The 18,153-nt window shown below is 41.2% G+C and overlaps 1 protein-coding gene across 1 annotated transcript; it reads left to right on the top strand.

Annotated features, from left to right (window-relative positions):
* The first annotated feature begins 4 nt into the window (after nt 1-4).
* Nucleotides 5-16,117, top strand: CZH9orf85 (chromosome Z C9orf85 homolog). Its single transcript, XM_064643211.1, has 4 exons — nt 5-205; nt 13,667-13,773; nt 14,748-14,861; nt 15,662-16,117. The coding sequence occupies exons 1-4, from the start codon at nt 104-106 to the stop codon at nt 15,822-15,824; spliced, it is 486 nt and encodes a 161-aa protein (XP_064499281.1). The 5' UTR covers nt 5-103; the 3' UTR covers nt 15,825-16,117.
* Nucleotides 16,118-18,153: the final 2,036 nt, after the last annotated feature.

Genomic DNA, 18,153 nt, shown 5'->3' with positions numbered 1-18,153 from the left:
GGGGAGGGGGCGGCGGCGGCGGCGAGGCCGCGGAGCGCCGCGGGCGGGGCGTGTGCGAGCGCCGGGGCCGCGGGGCGGTTCCGGGGCAGGGGATCGGCCGGGAATGAGCTCGGAGCGGGGGAACGTGTCCCGCACGCGGCCCCAGCGCCACCAGAACGCCCGCGCCTTTAGGAACGACAAGTACGACACGAGCACCCGGCTCAAGGTAGGCGGGGGCGGCCCAGGGGATGTGGAGGGGTCCCAGCGGGAGAAGGGACCCCTCCGGAGGCGGCGGAGCGCCTGAGGGCGGAGCGGTGGAAAGGGTTTGGTGCCGAAACTATGAACAGGGCCCTCTGCGGCCTGTGAAGCCACGGCCTGCCCCTGTGAGGTCTGTGCCGGGTCCTGGAAAACTTCGGGATTGCAGACGAAGTCACGGGGCACCTCTTCGTTATAGTGTTGGAGATACCTTTCCCCCTTGTCTGCCCAAACCAGACACAGTGGTGCTAAGGGAGTGATCGGAACAAGGCGCTTGAGTAAGCTGTCACAGATGTGTGGTGTGAAACTTGAATCGTATTTGTGACATGAAAGTACCTCATTAAGCCAAAGAATTATTAAGAGGAAGACTGAAATAAAGCACTTACATTTGTGCAGTGAGTGCAGTAATTAAACGTTCCATGCGGTGTTATCCATGTGAGTTCCTGAAAGGTGCTTGGACTTCTCAAGCTTTGTAACTATATGGTCATACTTCAGAGATCTTGAAGTTTTCAGAGTTTAGTTTGAACAACTCCCCCATCATCGATATAAATCTTGAGCTTCACTTAGTATGCTTTTGAGACTTTAAACTGACTCACGTTTGCTTTAATTTCTTAAAAAAAACCTGAAGCATCTTTTCTGATTGGTTACATAAGAAGCTATTCTGTCAGTGCTTTTCTCACGCGTTACCATGGTTTGATATCTTCACACTGTTGTTACAGAAGACTATTTTGTGTATTTTGTTTCTAAGCAAGGAGGCAGAAATGGTTTACAATATATTCTTGGAACACACTCATGCTTGTAGTTGTGGTAACATACTAGCACTGTGGGAGGGTATGAAGACAAGTAGTGTGACTGAGTACCACCACCAAGGGGGGGGTGTTTCCTCTTGCAAGGTAAACTGGAAAGGTGAATGAGACAAAATAGAAATGAGCATTCTAGAAGAGACTTATCTGGTGCTATTGCTGTCATGTCAGTGTTCCTTTAACTGAACCTTACTGGGCTGTAGAAAGGGGAAGAAAGTAGTAGGTTAAAGCCATGACACCAAAAAGGGAGATTTGGGGTTTGTGTGTGTTTGTTTTGGTTGTTCGTTTAGATGTTGTAGAACTGGTTCTGCAGGTTCTACGGGCTGCTTTTCTGGGACTCTAAGCAGTGACAGTATTATTTATTGAGTGATTCACTGCATGAACTCTGATAGGAGAGTATTTTCCTGTCCGGCTACATGCACACACACCTTCAGGCAGTCATCCTAGGAGGACAACTCTAATTTCAAACCCAGGCAGATGGAGCTCTCTTAGCCCTGTAAGGCCATCCATCCAAGAGAAGGATACTCTAATTAAACCTACATCCTAAGGACCTCACTGTCACCATCCAAGCTCACTAGGCCCTGGCAGATGAACTTTAGGATTCAAGGGTGGGTCCTGTTCTGTGCTTGCTGCATCTCACCTAAAAAATCCACTGTGCAGGCTCGAGGGTGATATCCACATTTTTAAAGCCCTGTAGCAACAGGTGAAGGTTGAAATGGCAGGTGAAAGGTGCACTGGAAGCCACAGACCCAACCCTGCATGCAGGCAGTTCAGTACATTGGTCGCCTGAGACTGACCCCGGAGATGACAGTCTCTTTTGGCAGCATCCTGAATGACCAAGCAGCCTTTCTGAAGGAGAGTACTGCTTGCTCCACACGGAGAGGGGCCTAGAAAAGGTGGCCTAACCAAAGCCACCCTTCACCCAGTTGATTAACCGCGGCCAAAGGGCATTTCTGATGTGGTCAAACAAAGTCTAAGAAACAAAGGCATACACCTGCCTTCAAAGGTGTACCCAAATTGACACTCGCATGCTGGAACATCAGAACCATGCTTGATGCTGTGGATAGTGGACATCCTGAGCGCCTTTCTGCCCTAATTGCCCATGAACTGTCACATCTCAACATCGACATTGCTGCTCTCAGTGAGGTTCGTCTCCATGAGGAAAGCAGCCTTAGAGAACATGGTGCCAGTTATACTCTCTTTTGGTCAGGTAAACCCAGAACTGAAAGGCATCTTTCAGAGCTGGCTTCATGATTAAAAACTCCATTGTTCCTAAACTTGAAAATCTGCCAACAGGTCATTCTGACCACATTATGTCCCTGCGCCTTCCACTACACAACAAACAACAAGTTGTCCTCTTTAGTATATATGCCCCCACTCTCCAAGCTGACCCTGCTGAAAAAGATAAATTTTATCCTGACCTGCGCTGCCTTACCCAAAAGATTCCCACAGATGATAAGATCATAATCCTTGGTGATTTCAATGCCAGAGTAGGAAAGAACTTTGAAGCCTGGAAAGGAGTTTTAGGCAAGCATGGTGTTGGAAACTGCAACAATAATGGTCGACTTCTGCTAGAATTCTGTGCAGAGCAACAGCTCACCATCACTAAGACTATCTTTCAGCATAAAAATAGTCTGAAGACAACCTGGATGCGTCCTAGATCTAAGCATTGGCGCCTCATTGATTCTGTCTTGGTGAGACAGAGTGATGTTCATGATGTCCATCATACCCACGTGTTGCCCAGCGCAGAATGCCAAACAGATCATTGCCCTGTGTGTTGTAAATTTAACTTCAGTTGTAAATTTAAGTTCAGACCTATAAGGGGCGGTATTCCAAGGAGGAGACTCCAAGTTAACAATCTTCAAACAGCAACAGTGAGAGACAAATTCCAGGCAAATCTTCAAACTAGGCTTGAAAATCATTCTATAGATCCCTCTCCTGAAACACTTCGGCAGCCTATTAAAAATAGCATCCTGCAGTCCTCTGAAGAATCCTTAGGGTTCTCCTACAAGAAGAACAAGGACTGGTTTGATGAAAACAATCAAGAGATCCAGGAATTGTTGAGGAAAAAGAGATCTGCTCACCAAGCACACCTTGCTCAGCCATCTTGTCATGTAAGAAAAGCAGCCTTTTGTCTTGCATGCAGCAAGCTCCAAGAGAAACTCCGTGACATCCAGAACGGGTGGTGGATCGATCTAGCAGGAAAGATTCAATTATGTGCAGATACGGGTGATCACAGAGGATTCTATGAGGCCTTGAAAACAGCATATGGGCCTACATACCAGGTCCAAAGCGCTCTACTCAGTGCTGATGGTCAAACGCTTCTGACAGATAAAACCTCCATTCTGAATCAATGGTCTGAACACTTTCAGACTCTTTTCAGTACTAGCTGTGTAGTTCAAGACTGAGCAATTCAGTCCATCACACAACAACCAGTGAAGAATGAATTGGATACTACCCCTACTGTGGGAGAAACTCTTAAGGCCATACAGCAGGTGAAAATTGGCAAGGCATCTGGGGTTGATGGAATTCCACCTGAAGTCTGGAAACATGGGGGTCTTGCTCTCCATGCTAAATTTCACGAGTTTGTGGTGTGCTGTTGAGAACTAGGCAAACTACCATCAGACCTTCAAGATGCAGTCATCATCACCTTGTATAAGAAGAAAGGAGATAAATTAGACTGTTCAAATTACTGCGGTATTACTTTGCTCTCCATTGCTGGCAAAATCCTGGCAAGAATACTCTTGAACAGACTAATACCCACTATAGCAGAAGGAATTCTACCTGAAAGCCAATGTGGTTTCAGAGCCAACAGGAGTACCACAGACATGGTATTTGTTCTCAGACAACTGCAAGAGAAGTGTAGGGAACAGAACAAAGGTCTCTATGTAACCTTTGTTGACCTCACCAAGGCTTTCGATACTGTGAGCAGAAAAGATCTCTGGCAGATTTTGGAACGTTTAAGATGTCCCCCCAAGTTCCTTAAAATGATCATCTCACTCCATGAGGCTCAGCACGGCCAAGTCAGATACGGCAATGCACTTTCTGAGCCCTTTCTAATAACCAGTGATGTGAAACAAGGCTGTGTTCTTGCACCAACCCTATTCACAATCTTTTTCAGCATGATGCTCCAAAGGGCCACGGCAGACCTTGATGAAGAAGATGGTATCTACATTCGATACCATTGTAATGGAAGCCTTTTCAACCTAAGGCGACTGAAGGCCCACACCAAGACCTTAAATCATCTTGTCTGGGAGCTGCTTTATGCTGATGATGCCGCCCTTGTCGCCCACACAGAAGTAGCTCTGCAGTGTTTAACATCCTGCTTTGCAGATGCTGCTGAGCTCTTTGAGCTGGAAGTCAGCTTAAAGAAGACAGAGGTCCTCCATCAACCTGCACCTCAGGAAGTCTTCCATCATCCCCATATCACCATTGGCCAATCAGAGCTCAAATCAGTCCAGCAGTTTAATTACCTAGGTAGCCTCATCTCCTTGGGCAGTAAGATTGACGGAGAGATAGACAACAGGTTAGCAAAGGCATATAGAGCTTTCGGAAAACTCCATAAAAGAGTTTGGTGAAATAAACACTTGAAGAAAAGTACAAAGATCAGTGTTTACAGAGCCATAGTGTTGTCTGCTCTCTTATATGGTTCTGAATCATGGGTCATTTACCGCCACCACCTGTGACTCCTAGAACGCTTCCATCAACGCTGTCTCTGTACAATCCTAAACATCCACTGGTCAGATTATGTGACCAATACATCTGTTCTAGAACAAGCAGGAGTCACAAATATTGAGGCCATGTTGCTGAGAACACAGCTGCGTTGGGCAGGGCACGTCTCCAGGATGAAGGACCACCGCCTCCCTAAGATCTTGCTTTGTGGTGAACTTGCCACTGGCTGCCACAAGAGAGGAGCCCCAAAGAGAAGATACAAGGGCTCCCTGAACCAACATCTCAGCCTTGGCCGTATTGATCACCATAACTGGTCTACTCTGGCCTCCAGTCAGGAGGTCTGGAGACACACCATCTATAACGCTGCTGCTTCCTTTGAGAACACACACAGGACGACTCTCGAGGAGAAAAGACAGCGCAGAAAGAACCGTGTCTTGCGGAATACACCACCTAAGGAGTTTTTCTGCTGTGCCTTTTGCAACCGAACTTGTCTATCTTGCATTGGCCTCTTTAGCCACCAGTGCGCTTGTAGCAAATGTGGGTAGAGCCTTTCCCAAATCCTCATTCGCGAAGCCTAGTCATGACGTACATACACAAAAATATCCTCGAGAGTTGGTCTATCAGAAAAGTCTTTTAAGAGAAACTGAATTCTGACATCAGTTTTGTGACTGAAAATATCACTTTAATACCCACATGGCTGGTTTTCTTCCCTTTTAAAATATTTTATATCCTATAGAACAAAATACTGTGCACTCATATAAATGTAATTTTTTAATGTAACCAAGGTTTACTGTGGGCATCAATTTGTATCTTTTTCCTTTCTGTTTCAAGCAAATTATTTCTTTTCTTTCTGATCCTGCCAGTTCATGGAGAGGGCTGAGCACAGGGAAGAAGTGTCTTAAAGAAGGTGCTTCCTATCCTGGGGTTAGGTTGTGTGTGTGGTAGGGGGAAGAGATGCGTTTTTCTTTTGGCATGCCGTCATATAGTAATTCAAATCCTAAGGAATGTCATGGTTCAGGAATGTTATTCCCCCAATTTAGTGTTCCCACTGAAACGCTCCAAACCATTTGCCACTCACTCACTCCTCCCTTCACCTACGCCTCCTCCTTTGGCAAGATGGAACTGGAAGCAACAAAAAGCTGAAGATCACAGGTTAAAATAAGAACAGTTTACTGGAAGCAGTAAATGAAATAAGAAAACAACCAGTAACAGCAACAATATTTATAACAGTGCACAAGAGATGAGTGATTCACACGTGAGTGTTGACCATGACAATACCTGGCTGTGCCATGCTACTTGACTAAAGGGACCCCTTTCCTGTGGTACAGAATAACCTCCAGGTCCTAGCCATTCCCCTGCTGGCTACTGCCAAAATTAACCCTGTCCTGGCTGGAAATAGGACAGGGTTACACAAGGGTCATTATAACAATCAATAGTTCTGTTTCGGCTTTTTGTGAAATTTGTAAAGAAGTTAGACCAGCAAAGATTAAGTCATGATTGATGTCATAGTTTAGATACAGACTATGCTGAATGGTGACAGTTTTGCATCTCTGTCTCGTGTAGCCCTGAGTGATCAGATGTGCCATGGATGTTCAAGGTGTGATGAGGGAAAAGAAGAAATAGTAGAAATTCTATCACAAGGACTGATACAGGAGTGGGGCTTTCTTCTTCTCTTCCTCTCATTAGCTCAGTAGATCAGAGGAATGCTCAGAGCTCCTGAAAGATAGCAATCTCCTGTAAATCCCTGTTAAACGCTTTTTTTGTTTTGGTGTTTGGCCTGTCTACTGTTACACACTGTCCAATGCAATACTATCTTTAAAGGCTACAAATTCTTATTAACTTAAAATTTGGATCCTGCTGCATTTGTCTTCTGAATTACCAATATTGAATATTTACTACAGTGGCTTCAGGTTGTACAGTGTATGGAGTTGAGGTGGTTATTTATGGTGTAATTGCTGCTGCTTTTGGTGAAGCAGTATCTGCAGAGGAAACTGATCTAATAGTATTTTGACTTTTCCCTGCTGACAGTCATTATCCAGTTGTTTTGTGGCTTTTTGAAAGGTTTTGTGCTCTTTGTCTGTCACTGACCTTGACCATTTCTAATCTTAAAGGCCATAGATCTGGTTACTTGCAAAAGATCCATCTTTCCTCTAATGATTAGTCTTTACTACAACATTACTCTGGAATAGGCTTGTTGAAGTGAAACACACGTCAAAGTACACGGCCTCTCTACTGTATTTGCTACAACAGTGCTGGGAAAGCTTGCATTTTAGAGTGAGCTGAAGAATGAATAGCCAGGGCAGGGTAAGACACTGTGTTCTTAGTGATTGACTCTTAGAATTTGTTTATGGGTGTTTGCTTTAAATGGTATATTCCAGAACAGCTCTTTGGAGTACTGAGGTGAGGAATATACATTATGTTGTATGAATATGCATTTTATGTAAAGCACATTACATAATTCATCATGAAAGCTGCAGTAGTTCCAGAAATGAAAACAGGTATCATTCAATGAGAACATTTAAAACTCCATTATAGTAAGATGGTAAACCACAAAGTGATTCATATTTACATCTCGATGACTGATTTTTTTCTCCATTTCTTTCCTCTCATTAAGTACAACCCAGATGATAATCCACATTTGCCTAAATTTCAGCAGTTTTTAACTCTGAACCTCAGCTTTACCATTGTGTTGATGTCCGCTACATTTTCAGCTGGATATATGGATAAATAACTTATTTCATTGGAGACAGTGGATGAGGCTGTGGGAAGGCAGTAGGAACAGAGCAGGTGAATATAGAGATTAAATGCTGAGTCAGTGATTCTGACTTGAAGCACAGAAGGGAGAGAGAGATAAACCAGTGCCCAACTGGAATTGTCAGATAACAGCATTGCAGTGTTTTTAGCTTATGCTCTTGCTGCAACATATGGTTGCTTGATAGGCTAAAGTTTATTCTCTAGCTATCCCTGTTATTCTGTGTTCAGAAGTACCTTCAGGCTTGGGTTGTAGCCTTTCATGTAGGGAGAATAGGAGCAAATATAACATCTGTTCTGGACTCTAACTCAACTTTGGAAGTAGTGGGGAGAGTGAGAGAGGGAATGAGTGGTTGCACAAGGTGTATATGGTGTGTGTGTGTGGGGGTATGTCTTCGTGTGTTTTCCATTCTTTCTGGGCTATGTGTTGAGAGTTGACTGACAGTCCTTCCAGTGCTCCCTTAAATGCTATATAGACATCCATGTGTTGATTAACATTTGAAATACACTTGATGAGAAAGTATCTGTAGAAAAAGAAATTTCAAGTAACACTGATAGAGTATATGAGCAAGTGAAGCTCTACGGGAGACTTAATTTCAGCTGGTGAAATATGTCTTAGAACCCTGAAATCTGCCATCTCAGTTTCACATTTGTTAGTCTGCATTGATCTGCTATAACTGCCTTATAGTGATGTGCTGCAAATCCTGGGGAGTTTTGTTTCTCTGAGAAGTGCAATTGTTCGGAAGTGCTGCACTCATCCTTGTTGATTGAACCAGTGTCACCTGTGTTTCTGACAAGAAAATTTATGGGTGGCATTAACATTACATTCATTTACAGCAGAATAGACTGCTGATGTGTGCTCAATAGTAGGAGTCTGCTTTCAATAGAGAAAATCAAAATACTCATGGATTCACATATAATTAGGAATTTACAAACAGATGCTGAAGCTTCTTTGAAGCCCTGTCATTACACCTTGCTTGTGAGTGCTTTAATGCTAGTTTAAGCTAGGGATTATTTTATTTGCCAAGTTAGTAGGTGTAGATGCATGTGTTTATTTTAATACATTCTGAACTGCTTTTGGCAGGATGTTAAGTGTTTTATTATTAGGTTTTGTGAGCACTGTGTGTATATAGGGTGCACATGGAATATTTTGTGACTTCATAGGTTAAGATTGTTTATGTCTGTCTGTTTACGTATTGCATAACTGTAATTTCTTTGGAGAATATATAGACCTACTGTAAGCACTGGATGAGTTGCACTTGTCATTGAAGCAAAGTATGGCAAAGAGAGCACTATTGTCTAAAACAGGGAAATGAGCATAAAGAAAATTCCAGAAAAACTGCTGCGACAGAAACATAATCTAACCTGTTGAAGTAGTTTTCACACCAAGAAATTAATTTCAGACCACAAGCACTACCTCCTATTTGGGTGTAAAAGCTGGGTAGAAAAGTTGGAGGGGAATAATGAAGTTGACAAGCCTTATGCAGCTGTTTGTGTGATTGTTGGGTTTTTATATCCTTAAAGGAAAGCAAGCAAATGGGCAAAAGAAGAAAATATGAGTACATGAAAGTTTAAACAATATACAAAATATAATAGGATAATATTACTAGGAAAAGTAAGCAGCAGAGGGGTTTCTTTGATTTTACTGGTGACTTCCCCATTCTGACTGGGAACTGAGAAACCAGAAAAGTTTATCTTCCAGTTTGTTAGGAGAACTTACTCTCACATGTTCTTTAGTGATTTCAAAAATCTGAAAAAACAGCTTATTGAAATCTTTCATTAGGGACAGCTTTCTTTAAACTTCTTTAGTCTGCATTGCTTTTGGAAGTGGTATATTACCTTTTCTTTGGTCAAAGAAAATATTGTATTCAGTGTACAAAACCACAGTAAATTGTCAACTTGTTTTAGTAATAGTTGCATTTAAATATCATGCTTTTTTTTCTGATCAAAATAAATGTAAAAGACAAACACAAGTCAAGGTTAAGCTCTGTAATTGCCTGCTTTACATCAATCCATCATTCTCTATTAGCTTTCTAAACCAACAGTCTGGTAGAGGGATTGTAGAGTCATAATCTCTCTTGTATTCAGATGTGCTGAGCCAATGATTAACTACACTGTCCCATACTTGAAGTGTCAACATTGAGTAAAAAATGCAGGAAATTGCTGAGGGGGAGGAAGAGGCTGTATGTGTGCCTGTTAGAAGGAGAAAATTAGAACTTAAAAGCTGTTTTCTTTCTTCCAGTTTGTTACCTTCTGAGCAGATGCTATGTGATTTCTTTGAGTAGCTGTGTAAGATTTATGGTCCTGCAGGTAACAAGGTTGAAAAATCCAGGTGTATTTATGCCTTGATCAGGATCCTAAATGTGATTTTTGGCACACATAAATGTGATTATAGAATCATAGAATGGTTTGGGTTGAAAGGGACCTTAAAGATCATCTAGTTCCACCCCCACTGCTGTGGGCAGGGATCCCTTCCACTAGACCAGGTTGCTCAGAGCTCCATACAACCTAGCCTTAAACACTTTGAGAAATGGAGAATTCATAACTTCTCTGGGCAGCCTGTTCCAATGCCTCACCACCTTCACAATAAAGAATTTTTTCCTAGTATCTGATCTAAACCTATTCTTTTTCAGTTTGAAGTAATTTCTCCTTGTCGCGTCACTATATCCTCTTGTAAAAAGTCCCTTCTACCTCTCTTATAACCCCGTTACGAACTGGAAGGTGCTCTGAGGTCTCCAGGGATCTTTCTCTAGGCTAAACAGCCAAACTCTCTCACCCTGTCTTCACAGGAGAGATGTTCCAGCCCTGTGATCAACTTAGTGGGTCATGTTCATGGACTTGTTCATGTCTTTCTTATGTTGAGAACCCCAGAGCTGGATGCAGTACTCCAGGGGTCTCACAAGAGCAGAGCAGAGGGGCAGAATCCCCTCCCTTGACCTGCTGGCCACGCTGCTTTTGATGCAGCCCAGGACACAGTTGACTTTCTGGGCTGTGAATGCACATTGCCGGCTTATGTCCAGCTTCTCATTCACCAGCGGCCCCACAGTCCTCTTCCTCAGAGCTGCTCTCCACCCACCATGTATTTGTACTTGGGATTGCTCTGTCCCAGGTGTAGCACCTTGCACTTGGTCTAGTTAAATTTCACAGGGTTCACACAGGCCCACCTCTCAAGCTGGTCCAGATCCCTCTGGATGACATCCCTTCCCTCCAGTGGGCTGACCGTGCCACACAGCTTGGTGTCATGGGAAAACTTGCTGAGGGTGCACTTGATCCCGCTGTCCAAATCCCTTCTTCTTGTCCTGAGTAATGAGGTCTTTGGCATCCTTCCAGAGAGGACCCACATTTTCCCTAGTCTTTCTTTTACTGCTGATGTACCTAAAGAAGACTTTTTTTTGTTACCTTCGATATCCTTGGCCGGATTTAGTTCTGCCAGTGCTTTAGCTTTCCTAACCATCTCCCTGGCTGTTTGGACAATTTCTGTGTATTCCTTTCAGGCTACCTTTCCCTGCTTCCACCCTCACTGAGCTACCTGTTTATTTTTAAGTTTGTCCAGGAGCTTGTTCATCCATGCAGGCCTCCTGGTTTTCTTCCTTGATTTCCTCTTTGTAGGGATGCATTGCTCTTGAGAATGGAGGAGACAATCCTTGAATATCACCGAGCTCTCTTGGGCCCCTCTTTCCTCTAGGGTTCTATCCCACAGCACTCTACCAAGGAGGTCCTTGAAGACACTAAAGACTGGTCTCTGAAGTCCAGGGCAGTGAGCTTTCTCTCACCCTCCTCACTGACCCAAGGATCTTAAACTCCACCGCTTCATGGTCACTGCAGCCCAGGCTGCCCCTGGACTTCACATTGCCCACCAGCCCCTTCTTGTTGGTGAGAACAAGGTCTAGCATAGCACCTCCTCTCATTGGCTCTTCAATCACTTGGAAAGTTGTCATCAGTGCATGCTAGGAACCTCCTGGATTGCCTATGCCCTGCTATGCTGCCCCTCCATCCTTGCCATCTTGGGCTTTCAGGATGGCCAGTGTTTTAGTCTGATTAAAAAAAGAAAAAGAAATCACTGTGTGATTGTTGTGTATTCTGGAGCCAGATGGTAAGCGTATTGGGAAAGGGAATAGCTTTATAGATCTTCATTAATAATAGCTTTGCATATTTCCTTGTTCTATAGCAGATACTTAGCAGAATTTATCATAGGCTGCCTGTTTGACAAACTTTGGTTTTGCTTCAGATGAGAGGTGAAGTAGTTTCTGTTTCATTCTTCTACACTGTTTATGCCACATGCAGTCCTGAGCCTGGCCTCTTGCATTCCAAGTGCCTTACTCATGGCTGAGCCTGTCCCTCCATCACTTGGTACTGTAGCTCCGGCCCCAGCCGACAGCTATTGTGTCAGGATGTGTTGTGGGAAATGAGGTGGTTTTCATTCAGGAGTGCCTTTGGAAAGACAACTGTCTGTCTTTTGATATTCATTGGGTTTTGCCCTAGCAATCCTAGAAAATAGCAGAAAACAGTAAAGAGCACCTGGAAATACAAATTACAGTGTTTGTGTCTGTCCCCCCTCCTGCATTACCAATCAGTGCAAGTCAGGCGAGTGAGAGGGAAAACTGGAAAGTTCAGGTTAATTTGCAGGTTGATAGAAGCTTACTGGAGCCTTACTTCAGTGCTGGTCAAGCACTGAAAATAAGGCTTATCTTCGAACGGCATGAATTTTGAAACACTGAACACTGTGCTCACAGTGCTTTGAATTGTGAGCCCTCTAACAGGGAGAACTTACTGATGCTGAAAACTTACTGATGATTTTCTTTTCTCAGAAAGTTTGCACATTAGCCAAATGTTTGTGTTTCTTGGAAAATGTAATTCATGATGCATCAGAACCACACCTTTCTGTATTCAATATTCAAGCAGTCTGCAAAACCTTGTTTCTTTGATTTCTTAACGTGCAAAGTCTGTAATTGATAATGTGGAAAATAGTTTTATTTTAACTGAAATTGTCAGAGCGCACCACACCTTCAGTTAACCACACCATGGGAAAACTCCTACCAAATGGCGGAAGTTTAGTAAAAATGGAGACAATGGAAAACAAGTCCCAGATTATACTCTCACTTGAAAGTAGCATTTTCTCTGCCACAAACATAGAATATGATACTGTATTTTTAAAACTGGGCTTGTTGTTTATCTGATGTATTGAAATAGAACTTTGTGGAGTAGAGAGAAGCTCTTGTGGGTCATAAAAGCAGGAAAATACTTCAGAACATGTTATATTCATAGAATATACTCAATGGAATATTCATATTCATAGAACTTTTGGTTTATTTGAAAAAGAATAACATGAACTGTAATCCAAATTAATACACAATCCATTCCAATGAACTTTTAGGTATTCTAAGAGGTAGATGTGGTTTAGACCATCTTAATAATGTAATGTTAGTGTGGTAGCCATTTTTAAGTCTAAAAAAGGCACAGTGATTTTTTATTGCATGCAATTTCTTAATTGTGAAATTTCTTTTTTAAATTTCTGAATGAATACAACATCGATATGATAGATAATGTTACTGCTGTCATTCTTAGGTAGAGGAGAAATAAAACTATGTTGAACATACAAGTATATGTTGCCTGTTATTTAAGGTGGCAGTGTGGTTTGGTACTACTTCCTATCTCAGAATAACTTCTCTTGCACAAATAGTATTGGCAAATTGACATTTTATATTTCTAAGCAAGGTAAAACAAAATGTTTTGGAGATCTTAAGGTAAATTTTGCATTGTGTTGAAAATACTCTATTGTTTAAATGACCATTTTGAGGATTTTATCTTAGTTACATGAGAGCAAAAATGTATTAGTTCTTCATAAAAGAAGGTTAGGGTTAGAGAGGGATTGAATGGTTTGACTGCAAATAGTGTTTGGATTCTACTTTATTGTTATCTGAGAAAAAAATCCTAAGGCTATTTGAAGTATGTAGTATAGTGATAACTTGAGCAATAATAACTTAAATCTTAAGTCTTGTGAGTTGCCTTCTTTGGATAAAAACAGTATATTTTCAAGCTCTTTTATTCTTAAATCTGTTTTGTAAAATTATTAATGTTAAGATCAAGTAAACATATTTCTAAATACTGTATTAATCATATGATTGGTGGAAATGCTTTCTAAGCAAGATTATACTTATTACAGTAGGAAATCTTCAATGTATTTTTGTTTTTATTTGTTTACTTAGAAAATAAATGCTAAGCTTCATGATGGTGTATGTCAGCATTGCAAAGGTATCTTGGAGTGGCGAGTAAAATTCAGCAAGTACAAACTACTATCAAAACCTAAAAAATGGTGAGTTAAGATACTTTGTGTTAATTGCTGATCATGTAGTTTTTGAACTTTTGGAAAATATTCTTGTTTTGGAAACTTAAGGAGCTGCTACTATGTAACATTTTTCAAATTTGGAGTCTGCAGTGACAATATATAAGCAATAAAAAATTTTTAATTTGTATTAATTCATTAAAATTCAAACTGGACCTGTTGTAACACAATTTTCTAAGTCCTTGTTTCAAGTCAGTACTAGAGGAATCTGCACATCTCTTAGCTTTTGTACTTCACAAATGTTTGCGATACATGCATTTCAATACCTCTCAGCATGTTTGCTCCTTTTCTGTAAGAAACTATAATTTCCTAAATATTAAAATGCTGGCATTGTTTGCACACAGTTCTGTATTATGTGGTTTTGTATAAGTGCATAACAAAGATGATAAATATTTTAACCTATCACAAACCTATACATTATTTTAATTTTCCAAACTAGATGCTCTCTGCTTACTTCTTATTTGCTCAGGTCCTTACCCTCCTGTGGTAGCAGAACAGCCAGTGTTTCAGCAGTGAAACACTGAACCCAGAGAAACCACAGCTGGGCTGTGGTGTGTGATGCAGCCAGGTTTGTCACAGTAGCTTGCTCAGTGTTTGTGTGTTGCGTTCTTCTGAAATACTCAGGAACTGCTTGAAGAGGTTCTGTAAATGTATTTGTGCAGTTCCCTGAGTAGATGATGTATTTTATTTTTACCTTCATTAGATTAAAAAGTCATTAATATTGTTGCTGTTACAGTTCGTTTACTTTTGAGGGCATGAGAACCAAGAAGTGACTTCTAAGACAACTGCATTACATGGAGTATATTGTTCTGGGTTACGTTCTCCAAAGATACAAGGCTTTAGAAACATGCATAAAACTGGCATAAAACATTCTGTGTTTGAACACAGAATGTTTGATATGTGTCCACAATATTTTTCTAATCATGTTTTCTTTCTCTTCACAGTGTGAAGTGCCTCCAGAAGACTGTAAAAGATCCTTATCATATTATTTGTCGGCCATGTGCTAGTAAACTAGAAATTTGTGCAAAATGTGGAAAAGAAGAGGAAATAGTAATTCCGTAAGTACCTCATAGTTTATGTAGTTTCAGTATGCACTGTTTCTTCCCCTTTTAATAAACCTTGTTTGGAAATTGCCAAGAAGCTGTTGTACTTTATGCCATATTCTGAATAATTCTAACAGGAGTAAATTTCCTCACTTTCTTCTTATGAAACTAGGGGTGAAGTGCTTATTGATGTTAGTGAGGCTGAGCCAAAAAAAGTCGTACTCGGATAAGACTTTTAACACCAAAGGGTGAATTGCACATCTTCCTTAAGAGCAAAGCACTTCAAAACAGATTTTACTGTAGAGCATCATAAAATATGCATAAGCCAACTTACTGTTTGCATTTTGTCTGTCACTTGGTGATTCAGTTACTAGTGAACAGAAAAAGTAAACAAGGACTGATATGGAGCACAGTTACCACAGTATATTTATTAGACTTTGGGGGTTTTTATTCTTTGACTGTCTCTTTACTGAGCATGATACATAAAACACTTTAATTTACTGTGGACAGTAACAGCTGTCCAGCAGTTGCTTAGGTGATCAAGCTGTTAATTTATTTATCTTTTTCCTTCACAGACTCTTCCATATGAAATACTTTTTGATGTATCAAATATGTACTTTACTGTGTTCTATATCTTTGCTATTCAATATGAAAGTAACTTTAGGTTATTGTTCCCCTTCTCCTTCTTCTTCCCACCTCCTGCCGTCATTCATCCCATATTGATATGAAATATTGGGAGAATATTCTATCTTCCATCCCATTCTTGTTTAAATTCCAGAAGTGGGTGGTGATAACATCCATCTTGCTTTCTGCAGGATTGACAAAGGACAAGGCAGAACTGAGAGGGAGACTACTAAAACCAGCCAAGAGAGCAGTGGATTGGAGGATGAGCTGGATTTTGATACAAACTTCAGTAGTACAGATAGTGATGAAGATTCCGATGTGCTTAAAGAACAATTTAAAAGTATGAACTTCTGAAGGACAGAGATCTAAAAGGTTGAGTTTATATGAGAAACTATATGTGATCAAAAGTGGTAAACAACTTTTAAACTGCTCTGAAAACCTGATTTGACATCTAAGGTCTTTACATGTAAATGTTGGCACTCTGTACTATGATGTTTTTTGGGGGGTTTGTATAAATAAATATTTTTTTGTATTAAGAGCAGAATTTCTTGTGAAAAGATTCAGAAATTGAATCTGTAAGCACAGTTAGTTATTGCATACATATAACAACTTACTGTTTCTCTGAAATAAAGCCTCTTTGTATAATCGTGTAGTTGTTCTAAATTCAATATTACATGATTGTTGTATTGCCACTTGGAAAGCTACATGAAAGTGTAGAATAAGTACAGTCTTGTCATAAAAAAGGAACAGTTAAACCAGATGTAATGGCTTATTGAAAGAAGAACTTGCAAAATTCTGTCAATGAGTTTCCAAATGGGGTCAAAATACCAAGTGGTCATTACCCTTAAGCCTGTTGTCTCTTTTTTGTGGAAAAAAAAAAAAAAGAGGGTCTAAATGCTATCACCATTTCATGAGCAGTTAATGCTTATTTACTGTATATAAATATGCATAGCCAGCTGGGAGTCAGTCTCTTCTCCCAGAAAACTAGCAAAGGACAAGAGGACACAGTCTTAAGCTGCACCAGGGGAGGTTTAGGTTGGACCTTAGGAAGAACTTCTTCACAGAAGAGGTGATTGGGCATTGGAATGCCCCAGGGAGGTGGTGGATTCACAGCCTCTGGAGGTATTTAAGAAGAGACTGGATGTGGCACTTAGTGCCATGGTCTAGTTGACAAGGTGGTGTTGGGTCGCAGGTAAGACTCAATGATCTCAGAAGTCTTTTCCAACCTAGGTGATTCTGTGATTACAGATTTGTGACCTTGTTACTACCAATGTTTTGTAAAGAAAATACCTGCAGACTACTTAGAATTCGTCATAACAGGTTTCACAGTTCCTCTTCCTTTGACTCTAGATCTAGTGTTGTGAATGATGATCATACAGTTACTCCCTTCCCAATTTTCAATTCTCTCTAGGGGTCATTCCAACATAGATTAAGCTCTACAAAGAGCTTAACTGAATTTGCAGTAACTGTGTTTTACTGGATTCAAGATGGTTTGATTTCTTCTCTTCTGCCTTATCTCTATATACATTCAGCTGACAATATATAGGCATTAACCTATGACAATGTGCTGTGCCATCTTTACTAACTGCATAGTAGCTACACATCTGCTTTGGTGCTTTGTCTGATTTGCAAGTGGGTATGGAAAAATTTGCTTCCCAAGCTACCTTTTTCAAGTGCACTGTGGGGGAATTCAGCTCTGGGATTATTCCCCATCCCTGCCCTGGAATGAGGGAAATACTGCAACTTAATCCTTTTGCTACGGATAGGCACCCCTTGTTTGTTCTGAAGAGTCAGTGAAGCTGCAAAACACCAAGAGGTGCTTACTGCTAGAAAAGGTTGTTGTCAGGTGTTTTCAGAAGTGACTGAATCTGAAAGTCACGTTGCATTGACAGATAAACCCTCCCAGCAGAGCAGCAGTGACATCTGGCTTGGTGTTATATCTGTTGTCCTGCCACTTTACTCAACAAAGGCAGAGTAAACAGGAAATATCACACATATACACACACTGCAGATGACCATGTAGAGGGGTGGGTAGAGGGAAGTTAATAAGTAATCTGGATTTAGCTTCAGAAAGGATCTGTCTGAAAGGGAAACCATGTCACCAAACGCTTGGCTTTTGAAAGTGACATGCGTATGGGAAATGTTCTTCCACTCGGAAAAATTTATAATGGCCTAATCCTTTGTCAGAAGGTAAGAGGAAATCCTGAAATGATAGGAAACCATGTCATGGAACTGGCAGGACCTGTATAATGAGAAAATTAGGGGAAGTACTCTCTTGTCGAAGGGGTGGCGCAACCTGTCCATACCAGGGGTAAGCAGAGCCACACACAAATAAGCCACGTGTAGCAACAGAATATAAACAGCACAGGAAATCCTCTGAAGTCAGCATCTTCATGTCATACACCTAATGCTCTGTCTGGAGCTTAGGTAGGCAGTTGATACCAGAGCTGATGAAACTTTGCTGTGTGACAGCAGCCTAAATGATGCTCTCAGACTGCAGCCTGGCAGGCAAAAGATTTTATTATAAACAAACTTGTTCTTTTTATCTACTTTTTCTCTGTCCACGTGCTAATATAATATATGTCATTGGTGAAGTGTTGTTCACACGTCTGTATCTCATCACTAATTGTGCACGCGCCCCATCCTGTCTCCTGACAGGTCACCGGCGTCTCTTCTCATGTCC

The sequence above is a fragment of the Pseudopipra pipra genome, chromosome Z, assembly GCF_036250125.1.
Source record: "Pseudopipra pipra isolate bDixPip1 chromosome Z, bDixPip1.hap1, whole genome shotgun sequence".
NCBI classification, from domain to species: Eukaryota; Metazoa; Chordata; class Aves; order Passeriformes; family Pipridae; genus Pseudopipra; species Pseudopipra pipra.
The sequence above is the reverse complement of the archived record's forward strand: the minus strand, read 5'-3'. Positions and strand labels throughout refer to the sequence as shown.

What these genes read in the sequence shown, in the direction of transcription:
- CZH9orf85 (XM_064643211.1), top strand. Translation starts at nt 104, where the DNA reads ATGAGCTCGGAGCGGGGGAACGTGTCCCGCACGCGGCCCCAGCGCCAC. An exon ending in CTATCAAAACCTAAAAAATG is followed by an intron (nt 13,774 to 14,747) that starts GTGAGTTAAGAT and finishes TTCTCTTCACAG; the next exon opens with TGTGAAGTGCCTCCAGAAGA. An exon ending in GAAGAGGAAATAGTAATTCC is followed by an intron (nt 14,862 to 15,661) that starts GTAAGTACCTCA and finishes TGCTTTCTGCAG; the next exon opens with GATTGACAAAGGACAAGGCA.